Source organism: Henckelia pumila, chromosome 2, assembly GCF_033568475.1.
Source record: "Henckelia pumila isolate YLH828 chromosome 2, ASM3356847v2, whole genome shotgun sequence".
Lineage (NCBI taxonomy): Eukaryota > Viridiplantae > Streptophyta > Magnoliopsida > Lamiales > Gesneriaceae > Henckelia > Henckelia pumila.
In genome coordinates this window covers 146105383-146123884 of record NC_133121.1, presented here as the reverse complement: position 1 = coordinate 146123884, position 18502 = coordinate 146105383, and the positions used below count along the sequence as shown (strand labels likewise).

Here is an 18502-nt window from a genome sequence, read left to right as displayed (position 1 = left end):
ATGTCTCATGATTTGCCACGCCAATAAAATATAATTAATAACGCATATGTGTAAACACTTTTGGTTAATAGAATCACTTTTGGTGAATCATAATCACACCACATGATTAGTTTTTAAATTTTAATTAAATTAAACATAAATTAACACATAATCTAAGTTTAAAAAATACATAAAAATAATTTTTTTAAACCAAAAACTAATGTCATACTTTTTTTTAATGACAGCAAAAACATATATGCCACAAAGTTTCATTTTGATTCCTTTTCAAGACTTGATTGGATAACAAAGTGGGGTGAGTAGAAAATCCATGGCGGCGACGTCTCTGACTACGCCTCGTCTCGACTCCTCCCTCTCTTCTCCGGCGCTTCAAACGCTCAGGTTTCCGATTCCTTTCCTTCCCTTCCCTCTTGCTTCCAGAAACTTCCCTTCTCCCACTTCCTCTCCTCTCAATCGCCGCTTCTCCACTGCGATTCGCTCCGAGTCCACAAACGGGGCTGAGCCGCCTCCAAAGTACGACTTCGACCTTTTTACTATCGGAGCCGGCAGCGGCGACGTCAGAGAATCTCGATTCGCCGCCAATATCTGCGAGCTGCCTTTTGCTACCATTTCTTCCGACACAACTGGAAGCTTTGGCGACACGTATGTTTACTTCTGCGTCGTTGTATGCTAATCTTCCTCTTTGTTTTTATTTTTGCCTGATGATCCTCGATGCTATGCTTGGATGTCATATTCCTCTGTTAAAAAAAAACAAAAACTGAAGTATACTGTTTTATTGTTTTTTTTAAAAAAAAAGAATAGGAAAACGCGAAGTGTACAAAATATTTGTTTTGCGTGTTATTTTATCTCTCTTTCTCGTCATATTTTGTGGTACTTAAGTTAAAGGGTGTTACAGATGTGAAAAGATGAGCAAAACTTGAGAATTCATTGAATGTGAAAAATGATCGATACGGTTTCTGTGTCATATATTGAGCTATTTATATACAAGTAGTGTAACTGTCTTTAGCTAATTAACTAATTCTAAGTCTTTAGCTGATTAACTAATTCTAATTTTAACTCTAATATCCCCCTCAAGATGGGCTGTATATGTTCTCGATAGATATCTCGGACATTAGTTGAAGTCGAGTGTGGAAGAGGCTTCATGAAGACATGAACATATCCGCGAGTTGAATATACGAGCGAATGGGCAAAAGTTTAATCCAACCATCCTTGATTTTGCCATGAATGAAGTGACAATCACTCTCTATGTGCTTGGTGTGTTCATGAAAGATGTGGTTGGTGGCAAGATGAATAGCAGATTGATTGTCGCAAAAAATGCTTGCTGGCGTAGGAGAAGCGATGTGCAAATCTTTAAGTAGTTGGACAAGCCACAAGATTTCACTGGTGGTGCAACCCAAGGTTCGATATTCGGCTTCAGTAGATGATCTGGAAACCGTGGCCTGCTTCTTGGTCTTCCATGAAATTAAAGCATCCCCAAGTAACACACAACATCCAGTAATCGACTTCCTTGTGTCAGCACGGACAGCCCAATCAGCATCCGAAAACGCATGACGAAACAGAGGGAAAAAAATGCCTTGACCTGGAGTGGATTTGAGGAATTTAAGAAGATGATGGACTGCTTGCAGATGTGAACTACGAGGCTTGGATATGTATTGACTTACTTTATGAACCGCAAACATAATGTCCGGCCTTGTAATTGTCAAGTAGAGTAATCGTCCAATAAGTTTGCGATGTTGAGTATTATCCTCGAGAAGATCACCATCATTGAGTGTTAAACGGCCTCGAGACTCCATTGGTATATTAGTTGGCTTGCTGCCAAGAAAACCAGTATCCTCCAGCAAATTGAGAGTATAATTTCTTTGAGACAAAGAAATTCCGTGTGAGGATCTTGCTATCTCAAGACCAAGAAAATACTTGAGATCACCAACTCCTTGAGCTTGAATTTACTTTGTAGTTCGGACTTTAATACCTGAATGCTAGCAGAAGAAGGACCAGCAAATTGCGTATTTCGAACTCAATTTTTGGGAAAGTTTTTTTGTTTGTTTGTTTGGGTTCCGTTTCTATGAATAAATCTTAGAAAATTGAAGTTTGCGAAAAACCCGCCATAATCTATGAATAAATCTTAGAAAATTGAAGTTTGCGAAAAACCCACCATAATCTTTGAGTATACATATTTTAGTAATCTTCTGCATTAAAGACCCTTGCAGATTGTTGGTGGAAACCAATTGGGATGGCATGAAAAAGAGAGCTCAAAGCTTGGTAGGACTTTGGAGAGCATCCATGAAGATTTTGATTGGGTGAAATTGGAAGCCGATCTTTGTCACTGGACAAGATCATTACGTCCAGTTCAGGTGGGATTTTTTGATATCACTCTTTCGGCATGATAAACCTATTGTTTTCTGATGTATTTTACATTTGCTTTTGTGCACATTTTTCCGTGGACATTCAACAGTGGTATCCTGGACACATAGCAAAAACTGAAAAGGAACTCAAAGAACAGCTGAAATTGATGGATGTTGTAATAGAAGTTCGAGATGCAAGAATACCGATGTCCACAAGTCATCCACAGGTTTATAAACAGCTTCGAGTCGATACCTTGTCATCTGACTGCACCATTGCGTAATAACTGTTTGAAATGAAATGCATACCTCGTACACTGAAATCCACAGACTTGAAGCACTTACTTGGCTAACTGCTTGAAGCACATATCTTGCTTGATATGGTTTTGTGATGATCGTTGGACTTTGAATTAGACAGATGGATTCATGGTTGGGGAATAGGAAGAGGATTGTCGTATTAAATAGAGAAGACATGATATCCACAGCTGACAGAAATTCTTGGGCTAATTACTACGCTAGGCAGGGAATTAAAGTCGTATTTTCCAATGGCAAGCTTGGAATGGTACGGAACGACATCTCCTTCAAACTTTGGATGATTTATGAGTCTATTTGACATTTCTAATGATGACCATGTAATGTATTGAGAACATCAGGGTACCTTGAAGCTAAATAGGTTAGCAAAGGCATTGGCAGGTGGCGTGAACACGAAGCGCAAAGCAAAAGGACTACTTCCTCGTCCTGTGAGTTTCTTGTTGTGCTAATGAATTTTACAATAACTTGTGTTGCCAAAAAATTCTGGCCATAAATGTATGTGTAGACATGACTTTAATTTCTTTTGTTGCCACAACATTTAGGTTTTATCTTTCAATTAGATAATGTAAATTAATTTCAAATATGAAAAGATAGTTTGGCTGGGGTCAGCATCAATATTATGAGCTAAAATGCCTTTAATTTTTATTTTTAATGATAAAAAAGCAACAATCTTGTACTTGTGAAGTGATTATTTCTCAACTTATCAAAATCGAGGTAAAATACACTAATGTTCTGCAACTTACATTTTTGAAGACTGCTAAAGAATGTTTCATTTATGTTGTTTTTGCATCTTTTCACAGGTTCGCGCTGGAATTATTGGCTATCCCAATGTTGGCAAATCATCATTGATAAACCGTTTGCTCAAGCGTCGATTGTGTAATGCAGCTGCAAGGCCAGGTGTTACTAGAGTATTAAAGTATGTTTTATTGTAGAAGTTCTTGATGGATTGCCTCAAAATGAATCTGAGTTTTTCTTTGAATATTTAGGGATTCCAAGTTCCACGCATTTGTTTTTGACCTAGTTTCTTTCTCTCCTGATAAAAGATGGGTACGCTTCGGTGATGACTTGGAATTACTGGATTCCCCTGGAATGATACCGATGAGGATCAATGATCAATCAGCCGCTATAAAACTTGCCATTTGTGATGACATTGGAGAAAGATCTTATGATGTTCCTGAAGTTGCAGCCATTCTTGTACAGATGTTGGCTAGGCTTCCAACAGTGGGTATGTTGCACTATTTTCAAGCATATTACTGTTACTTATTATAGCTACGCGCAGCAATAGTTTATCTTATGATATTGCATAACTGCGTACAGTCGCTATCTTGCAACAATATTTTCTGTGCCCTCCTGGTTATGAAACGGTTTTCTTTCCTTGCTAGAACATACTAAGATCTTGTAGGGTGCCAATCATACACATGTATGAAAGAACCAGATGAGATTACATTTATTTCGTGGAAGCATAAAGACATTACCTTTGTCCGTGATTATACCACATATTAGGGTGCAATTTGGCATTTTAAAGGCATTACATATTCTTTGATCATGGATGAATCTCTTTACGAATGATCCCACTGGCCCCTCGTCTAATTTCAGAATTTTCTGTTTTTCATTCTTTAGTCAAATCTATTTACCAGTTGTGAATACTTACCTAGTCCCTCAAAACACGTTCATGCATGAATGGGGAATGTAGAGGAAGTCAAAGGAAGTAAGAAAAACTTTATGATGAAATGCTTCTTTTGCTGAACCCTGTTTGTTGTCTGAACTTTGAAACAGGTTATGAAGCTCTTCATGATCGCTACAAGGTTGAGGCAGATAGTTGTGTTGGTAAAACGTAAGATTTGTTATGTAATCTTTAATTTGAATAATGTCCTTGCTACTGATAGCACTCTATCAATTGCTGAAAAACATCTTGTTCCTTTAATTCTCCGTAGTTTTATAACCTATTCTTTACATTATCCGAGTTGCAGTTTTGTTCAGAAGCTTGCTCTTCGGTTATTCAACGGGGACAGTCATCAAGCAGCTCATCGTATCTTGTCAGATTTCCGGAAAGGAAAATTTGGTTGGGTGGCACTAGAGAGGCCTCCCAGGTTGTATGAATGACAAATTTTGGTCTAAGATCAAAATTTGAAACCGTTCAAATTTTTGGAGATAACATGGTACCAAGAATTAGCTCTCGCATATTGAGACTTGGTATTACTGTATATTTGAAAGTTGCAACCTCCAAGATGGGAACTTGCAGGCATCACCGGATGAGGTTCCTGGGATAATGGGTAGCTAAGTTTCTGCGACATTGACAGGTTCGTTCCTTGATATATGTATCCCTTGTATAATTATGTGAAGAGAATTTTGAGACATTGACATTTGATTTGCTATATACTTCTTCCGTCTCAATTAAAGACATGTCTTCTTTTTCTTTTTCTTTTTTTTTTGCACCAAGATTAAAAAATTTCTTTGGAAATATCAATATTACAAACAGGTGTTCAATATTATTTTATTTCATGAATGTTTGTGGAAATGGTTGATTCTTGTGGGAGTGTTCGCTCTGATTTGGGCACTCTACTTTGTGTACGCCACCTCCTTGGATGAGGATGAGGAGTCTGGCTTGTCACTCTGATTCCGACAATCATATCTCGGTTGTGTTTTACTTTGTTCTTAGTTATTATTATATATTGTGTAAAACTTAGTTGATATTGTGATTTTGGTTTCACTTCTGAGTATTCTTATAATTTACTTTTCTTCACATGGTTTCCATATGTATTGCAAGTAATCATGTGTATATATAATACTATTTAGAACATAAAATTTGAAGGGATTCTGGATTAAACTGCACCCAAGCATCGGCATGTTTCTCACTGATGTGTGTTTGCTTGGATCCAATTACCATTGTTGTTTTAACTTATAGTTGATATTGATCATACAACTTAAATATTCTGAATCATAGGTATGTAAGTTCATATGTTGTTGACCCTTTTGACATGGGCAAATACTGTATTTCATCACATTCATCGGGCTCGAATGATTATGAGTTAAGAGTTAGAATTTTAAAGTTTGGAATGGTTTTTTATTTTTGAGTAGCTGAGGGGCATAAGAGCATTGTTCAAATTTGGACCATTTGTCGATTACAAACTATCCAATTTTATTTGGAAAAATTGCAAATACAGTTTTTTTTAAAATAAATTAATATCGATAAAATAATGTTTTTTTTTTGTCTTGGTGTGAGCCAACTAAGGCTGTAAACGAGCTGAATCGAGTTGAATTATAGCAAAATTTTAGTGTTCGAGTTCGAGCTCGAGTTCGAATTGAGATATTCGAAGTTCGGCTCGAAGCTCGAAATTTTTTTATTTTCGGCTCGAGTTCGATTCGATAGAGAGTGAGAGTTCGAGTTCGATTCAAATATATTATATAATATTTATATAATATTATCTATATATAATGTAATATATATAATATTATTTATAATATATAACTAGCATATTTACGAAAAATTATTTATTTTTATACTTAATTTCAATTAAAAAAATCTAATAAATTTAGGGTATAAAAAATGACTTTTTTTGGGTTAAGAATGATAATCAAAGCATCATTATTTTTTTTAGGTATCTTTCACTCCATTAGTTTTTTCAAATAATTTGGAATTTGAAAATAGATAAATAAATATAAATTATTATTAATTTTCAAATAAAATGAATGTTTATATATTACATACAAAATTTGGGAGAAAAAACTAAATGAAAAAAAGAAAAGAAATTGAGATAGTGGAGGAAAGTGGTTTATTGTGTGTGTATTTTTTTTAATGTTTTTGGCATACCAAGAGACCAACTATGAGTCTCTTACATAATAGTAGTAATAGATATATATTATATAAAATATTATATATGTATATTAACTCGCGAACTTTCGAACAAAATATTTTAGGCTCGAGTTCGGCTCGTATAATAGTTCGAGTTCGGCTAGAGTTCGAAAAATTCGAATCCGAATCGAATATTTTTTCGAGCCGGCTCGAAAAATTCGCGGCTCGGCTCGTTTACAGCCCTAGATCCAACTGACAATTAATAATTTCGATAAATTAATAAAACAATAATTTTTAAAAATATATAAATTTATGGAATGTTAATGTCATAAAATAGTAATTATTTAAAAAATCTCAAATATAACTAGAATATATCAAGGACAATCCAATCAAAGGGTCTTCTTCTTCTCCTTCTTTTTTTAATGTTCACGCGAACATTTCAAATACAAAAAATTTAGATCTTTGAATATCGATGCAGACACTGATGGAAAGGAGCATCGAACGAGCCCTTTCAGCCCATCTCAACTCTTATGATAAATTACATCGATTTATTTTGTACTTTGAAACATTATTTTTTTGTGGCGCGATGACCATTAAAATTAAATGACCCAACACTAAATATGACAAATTGAATAATTATTGGCTGAAATAAGTGATTTTAAAAAAAAATAAGACACCAATGAGAGCCCATCAAGCTATATGACAGAAGACTTACATCCGTTAATAACTTAATTACCGATTTCAAGGGATATCTTAGTTGATAGAGTAGGTGAACACTTGACCAGAAGTCAAGAGCTCAACTTCCTCTACCAAAACTTTCTTTAATTAGCATGTCGCATAAAGTTTGCTTAATGTGGTTTACCTGACTAGGGTAGTTTGTAGGTTATTGCGTTAATTTGAAAGTTTATTTAATGACCCGTAAAGATAGTGGGTGCGGTTTCTCATATCATAAAAAATTTATTAAATTAATTATCGAAATAAAATAATTAATTAGTAATAAGCTGAGAAGCATATGGAATATGAAACATGCAAGAAAAGAAGTTACACTCTTAAGAGAGTGGAATCCCCAGAAGTTGGTTCGTTCTATGGTTTCCGGTTAATTATTTATTTATTTATTTCAGCAATTTACCAGTTGTTTTTAATTGCTATTTAATTTAGCTAAATTCACGAACTTTCATTTTGATTCCATTTTACTAAAATAGCCACATTTGCAAGCCGTGGAGCAGACTAGCCTGGTGTGAAGATAAACCGAGGGAATGGAAATATGACTGGGTTTTGTCTATGCTACATGTGAAGTAATTTTTCACTTCTCTTCAACAATATTGGATATTGATGTCGATGTCTCGCATTTTATAAAAAAAAGTTTGCGAGACTAATTTTAACCACTACCACACGAGGAAAAACATTTGAGATGAACATATAGAAACATTCACATGATGATAGTGGTGAGGAAGAGAGATGGACAGCTAGTTGAAATAAAAATGGATTGGATGATAAATGCTCACAAAAATTCCTATATGACCATCTCAAACGTCAATTTTGTGAAACATGTGTTTTGTTTGACCCGAACAATGAAAAAATATTATTTTTATATAAAAAATATCATTTTTTACAATAGATATAGATCGGATCGACTCATAGCACAAATACATATCCATAAAAATGTCTCAAAAGATACCAACTCATAAATGCAAGTCAAAAAAAAGAGGATAATATATGTGAGACAGTCTCACGATTGACTTGGTCTTTATACAAAATTAAAATTAATATTTTTTATATAAAAAATAATATTATCAAATCGAATAAGAAATATGTCTCACAAAATTAACTGATGGAACGATGTTATGAAAAATTTTGTGAAGGAAATATAGATGATAAAGATTCGTCTGAAAATGTAAATTCAAAGTTTTCGCCGTGTTAAATGAACATTTTCTTCTTCCAGAACGAAATTATATTCCAATCATAAGAGCGCGCCCAACGGGCGAAAAAGACGCGTGAGGAAGTGTGTCATGCTCCCCCCTTTTGTTTCCTCACCTTTCTAAGGGACGAGGATCTCGTGCGGAAGGTCTCCGCGTGGTGAAACCCACTAACATTATTTATTTTTCAAAATAATAAATTAAATAGTCGATTGATATAATCTGATTATTGAAAATGATTTTAATTAAAAATAAATTAAATAAATTGTGAAAAAATCAAAAAATAATAATAAAATAAAAAGGTCAAAAAGAAGAATCATGTCTTTTTTTTATTTATGTGTGTTTTTAATTTTGGAATATTATTTTATGTTTTCAAAATTATGTGTTCTTTTTAAATTTAATTTTGTGTATTTTTGATTTGTTATATTTATGTGAATTTTCATTATGTTTTAAAAAAATTATTTAATAAAATAAAAAATAATATTTCAACATCATCACTATAACATAACCACACCACTATAGGAACATACAATAAAGTTATGGCCTCTGACTCATGTCTAATGTGGTCCCTTCACGATCAAATTTAATAAAGTTATCAAAGCGCCCTCAAGGGGTCTCCAAGTTGATGGAGCAAATGAACTCTTGGACAAAAATCAGGAGTTCGATTTCCCTTGGCAACACTTTCTTGGACTAGCCTAATTTGCTGACTACCGGTGGTTTACCCAGAACACACCTAAATATAACGGCTGCAGGTTCCCAAATAAAAAAAAAAAAAAAATTATCAAAGCTGACATCATGACTTGATCAAGTTATCAACTTCAATAAACTAACTTTTTCATATTGTTGAACATGTACCGAAAATGATCGTTTACGGTTGCCCGTATTTCATTAAAAAAAAAAAAAAAGGATAAAGATTGAGAGAAATAATAGGAAATGAAGCGAGGCAGGCAGAGCAGGCATGTGGCAATATTTCAAATAGTCGGGGAATCAATCAAAAACTTGAACTAGTTACTAGCAACCCAACTACGGAGCGAAGCATAATACTTGATTGGATAACAAAAGTAGAAAATCCATGGCGGCGACGTCTCTGACTACGCCTCGTCTCGGCTCCTCCCTCGCTTCGCCGGCGCTTCAAACGCTCCGCACACACAGGTTTCCGATTCCTTTCCTTTCCTTCCCTCTTGCTTCCAGAAACTCCCCTTCTCCCTCTCCCTCTCCCTCTCCTATCAATCGCCGCTTCTCCACTGCGATTCGCTCCGAGTCCACAAACGGGGCTGAGCTGCCTCCGAAGTACGACTTCGACCTTTTTACTATCGGAGCCGGCAGCGGCGGCGTCAGAGCATCTCGATTCGCCGCCAATTTTGGGGCTTCTGTTGCTATCTGCGAGCTGCCTTTCGCTACCATTTCTTCCGACACAACTGGAGGCTTTGGCGGCACGTATGTTTACTTCTGCGTCGTTGTATGCTAATCTTCCTCTTTGTTTTTATTTTTGCATGATGATCCTTTGATGCTATGCTTGGATATCATATTCTTCTGTTTTAAAAAAAAACCTGAAGTAAACAGTTTGATTGTTTTTTTTTTTAAAAAAAAAGGAAAACACGAAGGGGGAGATTGAACAATATGTTGTTATTCTTGTACAAAATATTTGTTTTGCGTGTTATTTAATCTCTCTTTTTAGTTATAATTGGTGGTACTTAAGTTAAAGGGTCTCTTAGTTTTTTATTTTGGCAAGAAATGAAAATGCAAATGCTTTGCACTGAATATCATTGGTTTTCCTTTTATTAATCCAACTGAGCATAACGTAACCAAACCATGAGTTTGTTTGTTCTCATGGTTGTCTGATGAGTTGTTGTAGCTTGATTCTTTTTGGGGTCTTAGGTTGATTATAATAATTTCTGTAATCTTGTTGAATGACATTTGCCTCATTCATCAGAGCCAAATTTTGGATCAAAGTGCTTATCTGTTTTATTTGATGTTCTTCAATTCTGTATTTCAAGCGATTCATTGAGGATCATTGCCTCATTAAATTTTTCAAACATCTCTCGATAATATCATGCTTTTTTCAACACATGAAAATGAAAGAGTTATTTGATCCCAAATTGGTGCATTTGGCATTTCATGAGAGCAACCAGCTAGTGATATATATCTAATAAAGTCTGAATCCCGCGAAGGTGTGTACTTCGCGGATGCGTACCAAAAAAACTACTTGTATACGCGTCCAAATTTTCTCATGAATTTGAAGAGAGCGGTGGATTTGGATGGAATTATGAAGCAGAACCTAAGCATGATTGGAGTACCTTAATAGCTAATAAGAATGCCGAATTGCTGCGCCTTACCGGAATTTACAAAAATATACTGCAAAATGCTGGTGTCAAGCTGATTGAAGGTCGTGGCAAGGTATCATTCAGTTTACATTGTCTTTTCTTTTGCTAACTCGTAGATTCTGTAGCATTGAATTTATAAAAGTATATGAGTATATTCTATGACTTCACATGCAGATTGTGGACCCACATACAGTGGATGTGGATGGAAAATTTTACTCGGCAAAAAACATTCTTGTTTCTGTCGGTGGGCGTCCTTTCATTCCTGATATTCCTGGAAGTGAATATGCGATAGACTCCGATGCAGCCCTAGATTTACCTTCAAAACCTACAAAAGTTGCTATAGTTGGAGGAGGTTATATTGCAGTCGAGTTTGCTGGAATCTTCAATGGATTAAAAAGTGATGTCCATGTGTTTATAAGGCAGAAGAAGGTGTTGAGAGGTTTTGATGAAGAGGTCACAAACTAAGAGACTTCATCCATTAGCATATATGATACTTTCTTAATTTTTCTTTTCGTAAATGGAATGTTCACTAATTGCAGATCAGAGACTTTGTTGGGGAACAAATGTCATTGAGGGGAGTTAAATTTTATCCAGAGGAGACCCCTCAATCAATTGTCAAGTCATCAGATGGTTCATTATCTTTGAAAACTAACAAAGGAACAATTGATGGCTTTTCTCATGTCATGTTTGCAACAGGACGGAAACCTAATACGAAGGTGAGCATTTGATACCGCGTTAACTGATTCGTGATTTATAAGGTGAAACAGGTTAGTTTTGGGACCATATTTTTCTTGTAAAGAGCAGATATTGCTTTGTGATTCTTCTAGTCTTGTTTAGATGTTAGTTTCCGCATTCAGCGAGAAGTTGCCTGCTCGTGCCACAAATTTTGGTACTTTTTGGTTGTTAATGCTTCGTATTGATGGCAGAATTTGGGTTTGGAAGCGGTCGGAGTGAAATTGTCCAAGAAAGGAGCCATAGAGGTATGCTCTTTTGTATCCCCTCCTTCCCCGGGATCTATTTTATTGTGATTGCGTATCTGAACACAATTGTGGTTGTTTTAATTGTTTCTTTAGGTTGATGAATACTCTCAGACTTCTGTTCCATCAATATGGGCCGTTGGAGATGTTACTGACAGAATTAATTTGACCCCAGTGGCCTTGATGGAAGGAGGAGCATTGGCAAAAACACTTTTTGCCAACGAACCAACAAAACCAGATCACAGGTGCAATCTCAACTGCGCTAGAATATTTATGTTTCTGAATCTAAGTGAAACACTGAACAGATGAAACTAAGCATTTTCTCTGTTTGCATTTGTAACACTGGAGCTTTTCTGATGTCATTTTAGCTTTCAATGACATGTATATCCCTGTTTTATTCAGGGAAGTACCGTCTGCTGTTTTTTCTCAGCCACCTATTGCTCAAGTTGGCCTTACGGAAGAGCAGGTAATTGTGAGGATATTTGTACGTGCAAAAAATTGAATGTAGGAGTTTTTAATTCTACAAATCTTGCAGGCAACAAAGGAATATGGCGATGTTGATGTTTATACGTCAAACTTTAGGCCTCTGAAGGCTACTGTTTCAGGTCTCCCTGACCGAGTTTTCATTAAACTTATAGTATGTGCAAAGACAAGTAAAATTCTTGGTTTGCACATGTGTGGAGAAGATTCACCAGAGATTGTCCAGGTTGCCGACTCAGCCTTTTTTTTTTAATTGCACATTTTTTCCTCCAATCTCGTATATGTGATTTAAGGGTATTTTATAAAGAATCTGGATTTTCAGGGATTTTCAGTTGCTGTCAAAGCTGGCTTGACTAAAGCAGATTTTGATGCCACAGTAGGTATCCACCCCACAGCAGCTGAGGAGCTTGTTACCATGAGGACACCTACACGGAAGATCCGGAGTGCTCCATCTGAGGTAAATTCACTTATTGTACCTGACACTCTTGATTATTATACTCGATGGTTGATGGAATTCATGACCAACATCTCTTTAATGCGTAAAGAACTTATTGCGATCACCTACTTACTATTGAGTATTAACACTTACACTTCTCAATAGCATATGATACCCTCTGATCGGCACCTAACAAGTGCAGTAGATTGTTGAGAAATAAAATTGGGTTTGAGTTCAAGTTCTCTCTTATTGTTATCTAATCAGTAGTATTATAATTTATGAACTTAATTATCCAAGTTAGACAAATTAAATGAGACAGGTGAATAGTTAAACCTAGTTAAAACTAATAAAATTGTAAAGCACTTTTAGAGAAAAAGTGACGAAGAAAGTAGCAATTGTGAATGAACTCAAGCAATGATCAACAATTGACCAAGCACATATAACATTTAACTTTGCTATGTCCACCACAGAATTCAACACAATCACATCAAAGGATTTTGTGTAATCTAAGACAATTCTATGTTAATGATCATCCTTTATTTAGGACTCGTGGATTTATTTGTAAGAGTTCACTATATTTCTATTATGTTTTAGACAGACAAAACACGTTTATGATCTATGAATTTTCACTTGCTGCCAAAAAAAACGAAAAAAGAAACTTTTACTTTTTTATCTAAGCCGCATAAGGAAACACTCCATCTCTAGTTGAGTTTACAAAGTGTCTGATGTTTTGAATTAACTCATAATCAGTTTGCCTGTGGACTCAAGATCACCAAACAAATAAACATAAATGATTGGCCAAATTCTTCATTTACAACACTATTGATTATTGAATAACAAATTGGGCAAGAATCCACTGAAATATACTCCATAAATCTGAAAATGAGCAATAAATTAAAGTTGAACACATGATAATAAAATTACAAAAGTAAAATTAGAGAAATCTTAGTGTTGAGGCGTTAAAATTTCCAGTATCTCGCTCACAATTCTCCCTCGTGAGTGCCTGATAAACCTTGAAAATTCTTGCTTTAAAAGTCTAAACAATGAACCTTAATAAATAAGAATGAATCTGTTTTTCCTATTTATACCTGCATAAAAATGTAGGTGTTTGACCTAAAATTTTAAATCTGAAGTTGGGATTCTTTATTTCGAAAATTCATTTTCAGCAGAATTACCTTCTTGAGTAGCACTGGCCTGTGGGCTGAACTTTGGTGAGTGTAAGTTCATAGAGCATACCAGCAGGTCTGTGCACGGACCTTGCCATGTAGATGTCCCATGATTATGGATGTAAACGAACCGAACGGTTCGCGAGCTATTCGGAGTTCGGCTTAGTAGAAAGCTCGTTCGGTAAGCTTATCGAGCTGAGCCCGAGCTTGATTTTGAGCTCGACAATTTTCACGAGCCGAACTTGAGTTTAAGGATGTTTAGCTCGTGAGCTCGCGAACATGTTTGTTAATAGGCTTGGGAGTCTGAGCTCGGGCTCGGCTCGTTTAGGAGGCTCGCTAGTACGAGCTCGAGCTCGGCTCGTTTAAGAGGTTCGTGAGCTCCATCTCAGGCTTGGCTCATTTAGGAGCTTCACAAATATGTTTATTTAATTTATATGACTTTATCTAGTGTGAGTGAACAACTAAAAAATATTAATATTAATGCAAATGATATGATTAGAACATTATACTTTGTTGAAAGAAAGATGAATTTACAATACATAGGATGTAGCCACAATTTGTATTTTTTTATTTTAACTTTAAAATCATTGTAAAAATACAATAAATAAAATATTTATATGTGCAATAGTACTACTGAATGACAATTCAATCAATATATTTTTAAAGAACTGAAATAACAATTTTATTTAAAATGCCTTACGAGAATTAGAACTATATGTGATAGATGAATGTTATTAAAAATTTTAGTTAAAAATTATGAAATTATCTAAGTTAAATTTGTTGAGTTAAAACTTGTTAACTCAATATATGTATATATGCACAACATTTTAATAAAGTTATATAATATCATTAAATAAAATATTTCATATACGGACAGATCGTATCACAAGTAATGCTTAAAGAATAACAAAACTTGAATTTTGAGTTTATTAATTATTTGATCGTGAGATGAAATTTTTGGAATGATGAGTTCAATTGTGTGTAGCTATACAGCAGAGGATAGTGCACATTGAACTTGTACAAATTGAAAACAGTCGAAGGATTGTGGTTGAAATTTGCATCTAGAATTTGATCTATAATAAATTCGGAGATTTCAAGATATATATCAAAAACTTTGATAAATGAAATTTGTGGATTTTTCAAATTGGGCTGTGTTGGAGGTTGAAGTTTTAGATCATGGTAAGCTTATAAATCAAATTATAGTCAATTTGATCGAGAAATTATAATCGAAAAAAATCAAACTCGAGCTCTGTTATATGTCTGTCGAGTCAGAAAACGAGCCTACTTTACGAGACTAAAAGCGAGCTTGCTAACGAGCCTGTTTAACGAGCTCACTTAATGAGCCCGAGCTTCCAACAAGCTCGCTAACGAGCTCATTAACGAGCTCGCTAACGAGCTCATTAACGAGCTTGAAAACGAGCTTTCTAACGAGCCGAATTCGAGTCAGACTCGTTTAATATGACAAACGAGCCAAGCCGAGCCGAGTCGAGCCGAGCCGAGCTTTTATATATACTAAACGAGCCGAGCTCGAGCCTCATGATAAAAGCTCGGATCGAGCTCGAGCCCTTATTTCTGTCAAACGAGCCGAGCCCAAGCCTAATACTGCTCGGCTCGGCTCGGCTCGGCTCGGCTCGGCTCATTTACATCTCTACCCATGACCCATGGTCTCTCTTTGTCAAAATTTCCAACTTTTGGTCTTTGCTCTGTACGCTTTGGAGCATCTTTTGGCTCAATTCTTCATTGCATGAATGCCACTTATTACTCTTTGTATTTTCACCATTTTTTTTACTAAAAAATTGAGCTGTACAGAATGAAAACTTCTTCAAGACACGGTATTAGGTTTGAAACAGGCCAACTAGGAATGTGACATTGACAGTAAATTACGTGTATAAGGCGACGATATGAATCTGACTCATCACACTCCTCGTAACTTGAGCTTTTGAATCTGTGAAATGATTTCCTTAGCGGTTGATGGGCAAAATGACCCATGTTGAATCGTAACAGATCACTTAGAGGCTACACAGTAAACAGGAACCCTTTGAATTTAAAGAGTTGTTGTAAGAGTGATGAAATGAAGTTTTAATTGCTTGGGTGTAGTGGAAACTGGTTACTGGTGGCTCTAAACATCAATTGATTTTTTTTGGGGGTTGTACTCTTGCACTCAACACCCCATGTTTAATTTATTTGACACTTACCTCCCTTATCAAGTGGAAAAATGATAACAACTAAGGGAGTTAAGTGTCCAATACATTAAATATAGCAAAATTGAAAGCATTTTTTTTAAAAAAATTTTAAATTGTAGTGAGCCATACGAATTTTGTCCGTTTGTTATTGTAAAAGAATCTGCTCGATGTCAACAGATCTCCCTACGAAGTTGAGTTCAACATTAGGCCAGCAGCAAGATTATCAGCTCCCATTGTCTCTCCAAAGCTGTTATAAGTTGATTGGATTCCGATTTACTATACTCATCTTCTTCTATGTGTATAGGGTTTTGTATAAATAAGTTGTGTTACTGATACTGCTCAAGCCTTTACATCTCCCCAATGCCCGAGGTCGGGTTCTTGAGGGTAGTAGTGCGATAAATGCTGGTTTCTATAGCAGAGCGGATCAAGATTTTTACCAAAGTTCAGGGATTAATTGGGATCTCAGGGTGGTTAATCAGTCATATGACTGGGTTGAGAAGACTATAGTTTTCAGGCCGGAGCTCTATAAATACTGAAACATGCAAACTGAAATGAATGGATGCAATCAATATATTCCGCTTATATAATTCTGTTAGTTACATCTTGATTTCATCTAGAAGCTGACAATTACTTCTGTCTACTCTTAGGAAACACAGGATTCTCAGGTCAAAGCTGCAGCTAAAGTTTGAGATTATTGATGAAGCAGTAAATTTGTTGCTCAACTAAAGCTGCTTAGGTATCTCTTTCCATTGTTTGCTAATTTCTTATTGGTTTTATTTTAACGATTTGATTTGTTGGTGCTTTCACTGATTTGTGTACTTTACCAGTAACGTAGCATTGAGTTTGAAAGAAGCCTGCATAGGATTATAAATTAATCTTTGGCTTTACCTTAGTGTAACCCAATTTCATTGTTGTCTTTCAAAATATTTGTGCCATTATAGGGCCTAGCTGGAATGTAAGATGAGGAGTTTCGATTTATTGTATTTGGTCGGAGTTAACTTTATCTTTGCTTCTTTGAAAAAATCACATAAATTTAAAGAATTCTTTAAATTTATACGAAGGCAGTAAAACCTCCAATGTTACAAGCAAGCATCTCGCTACGGTTATAAATATACCTCTAATTTGATTGCAAAATGATCATCTGAAGTTCTCAGGTTTTAAACTGCACGTGCTTGAAAGTTGCGGCATAAGGGGCCTCGATTCTGTTCAGTAAAGGGTTCGTCTTCTCTTGTGGAAAGGAGGAGGAGCGTGCAGACTGCAAGTGTCGAAAATATACATGTAAATTATGTCTTTTGTGGGATTTTGTATTTGCAGATCTGTATTTATGCCCTCTAGAAATTTTATTTTTTTTATTATTTTTTTTTCCGCATTGGTAAATCCAAGAACTTCTGTAATTCATCTTCTGGTAATCTGAACTTTTACTGATGTAATTTTTGACCACGCGATTTCCTGCTTATATTGGTTTCTGGAAATCCCACGTTAATACTTCACGCCTTGAGACCACACGCCGTGTTATCAAGGTTTTTTGTGGTGCATTCTAGTAATTGAGTTTTATACTCGTGTTTATTTATTCTAAGAAAAACATTAATTCAAATGATTGGATGAATTTATTGTATAATCTTTAAAGTATTCCATAGTTTGTTTTTAATACAACAGGATTGTCGATTGAATATTACCTCTACCTAGCCAACGATCACATGTGATATGAATCCATCAATGTTTTTTTTGTTTTTTGTTTTTTTTGAACCACCTCGTATTCAAATGTTTTCCACAATTTGAAGTGGGGGTAAATATGGTCAAAGATTCAAACTTTCTCATCCACAAAAGTTTATAAATATATCACCGAAATTTATTCGCTGGCTCTCACATCTTGGAATAATATCATTTTATATTTTGACTGTCACATCGTGGGATAAGATCAATTTCGGTTTATTGAAAGTATCATTCAGCAAACCTAAATCCGAATCCAGTGGAATTGATGTGAGGATTAGGGTTGGCATGCCATACCAAAATATTAAATTATTGATTTATTGTATCGAAATTTTTTCGATATACAGACATTTTTTCGATATAATAAAAAAAAATTCGATATTTATACGGTATCAATATGAATTTTTTTCAAAATTTCGGATTTTCGGTATAAGTATCGATACGAATTTTTTCAATACCAATAATTTTGGTACGATACTGAAAAACCACCCCTAGTGAGGACTGAATATATTTATATTTATATATATCCATAGTTATTCGGCGAAATGGTTGATTATACAAGTTTACGTGTAAAAAACTCGGATTTTTAAATGATATGGTTATTAGGTGAAGTAGAAATTAATCTAATTAATGAAAGACGTGGATTTTGAAGTTATGGTCTTATTTCTCTAAATAACAAAAATACATTTAAAATCAATGAATATGAATTATTCTATATAAACGCATTTTTTTTAAATAATGATACCTAGAGAAGAATGTTATTTTTTTGTCATTAGATGGTTCATTAGATGGTAAATGTGCTTCACATTTTTGAACCAAAAATATATAGTATTTCAAAAGTTCAGTAGCTGCCATTTGTAGTCAATATC

The 18502-nt window shown here is 35.0% G+C and overlaps 2 protein-coding genes across 4 annotated transcripts; both read left to right on the top strand.

Moving 5' to 3' along the window:
* Window positions 1-271: 271 nt before the first annotated feature.
* Window positions 272-5391, top strand: LOC140881693 (DAR GTPase 3, chloroplastic). Of its 2 annotated transcripts, none has more exons than XM_073287202.1 (10): window positions 272-639; window positions 2195-2348; window positions 2450-2566; window positions 2755-2898; window positions 2990-3076; window positions 3449-3564; window positions 3692-3873; window positions 4425-4482; window positions 4619-4738; window positions 4863-5391. In XM_073287202.1, exons 1-10 carry the CDS (start codon window positions 308-310, stop codon window positions 4927-4929), a joined length of 1377 nt encoding a protein of 458 aa, XP_073143303.1. In that variant the 5' UTR covers window positions 272-307; the 3' UTR covers window positions 4930-5391. The 2 variants fall into 2 exon arrangements, with proteins under 2 accessions (XP_073143303.1, XP_073143302.1); XM_073287201.1 differs by having other exon boundaries at window positions 272-661; window positions 2205-2348.
* A 3905-nt stretch (window positions 5392-9296) lies between these two features.
* Window positions 9297-17379, top strand: LOC140881692 (glutathione reductase, chloroplastic). 2 transcript variants are annotated; one of them, XM_073287200.1, is made up of 11 exons: window positions 9297-9794; window positions 10529-10754; window positions 10856-11134; window positions 11221-11397; window positions 11608-11661; window positions 11755-11903; window positions 12061-12124; window positions 12194-12364; window positions 12461-12595; window positions 16571-16659; window positions 17071-17379. In XM_073287200.1, the coding sequence occupies exons 1-10, from the start codon at window positions 9430-9432 to the stop codon at window positions 16610-16612; spliced, it is 1662 nt and encodes a 553-aa protein (XP_073143301.1). In that variant the 5' UTR covers window positions 9297-9429; the 3' UTR covers window positions 16613-16659; window positions 17071-17379. The 2 variants fall into 2 exon arrangements, with proteins under 2 accessions (XP_073143301.1, XP_073143300.1); XM_073287199.1 differs by having other exon boundaries at window positions 9298-9794; window positions 17078-17379.
* Window positions 17380-18502: the final 1123 nt, after the last annotated feature.

What these genes read in the sequence shown, in the direction of transcription:
- LOC140881692 (XM_073287200.1), top strand. Translation starts at nt 9,430, where the DNA reads ATGGCGGCGACGTCTCTGACTACGCCTCGTCTCGGCTCCTCCCTCGCT. An exon ending in CCAACAAAACCAGATCACAG is followed by an intron (nt 11,904 to 12,060) that starts GTGCAATCTCAA and finishes TGTTTTATTCAG; the next exon opens with GGAAGTACCGTCTGCTGTTT. An exon ending in TTGGCCTTACGGAAGAGCAG is followed by an intron (nt 12,125 to 12,193) that starts GTAATTGTGAGG and finishes CAAATCTTGCAG; the next exon opens with GCAACAAAGGAATATGGCGA.
- LOC140881693 (XM_073287201.1), top strand. Translation starts at nt 308, where the DNA reads ATGGCGGCGACGTCTCTGACTACGCCTCGTCTCGACTCCTCCCTCTCT. An exon ending in CCAATGGCAAGCTTGGAATG is followed by an intron (nt 2,899 to 2,989) that starts GTACGGAACGAC and finishes TGAGAACATCAG; the next exon opens with GGTACCTTGAAGCTAAATAG. An exon ending in AAGGACTACTTCCTCGTCCT is followed by an intron (nt 3,077 to 3,448) that starts GTGAGTTTCTTG and finishes ATCTTTTCACAG; the next exon opens with GTTCGCGCTGGAATTATTGG.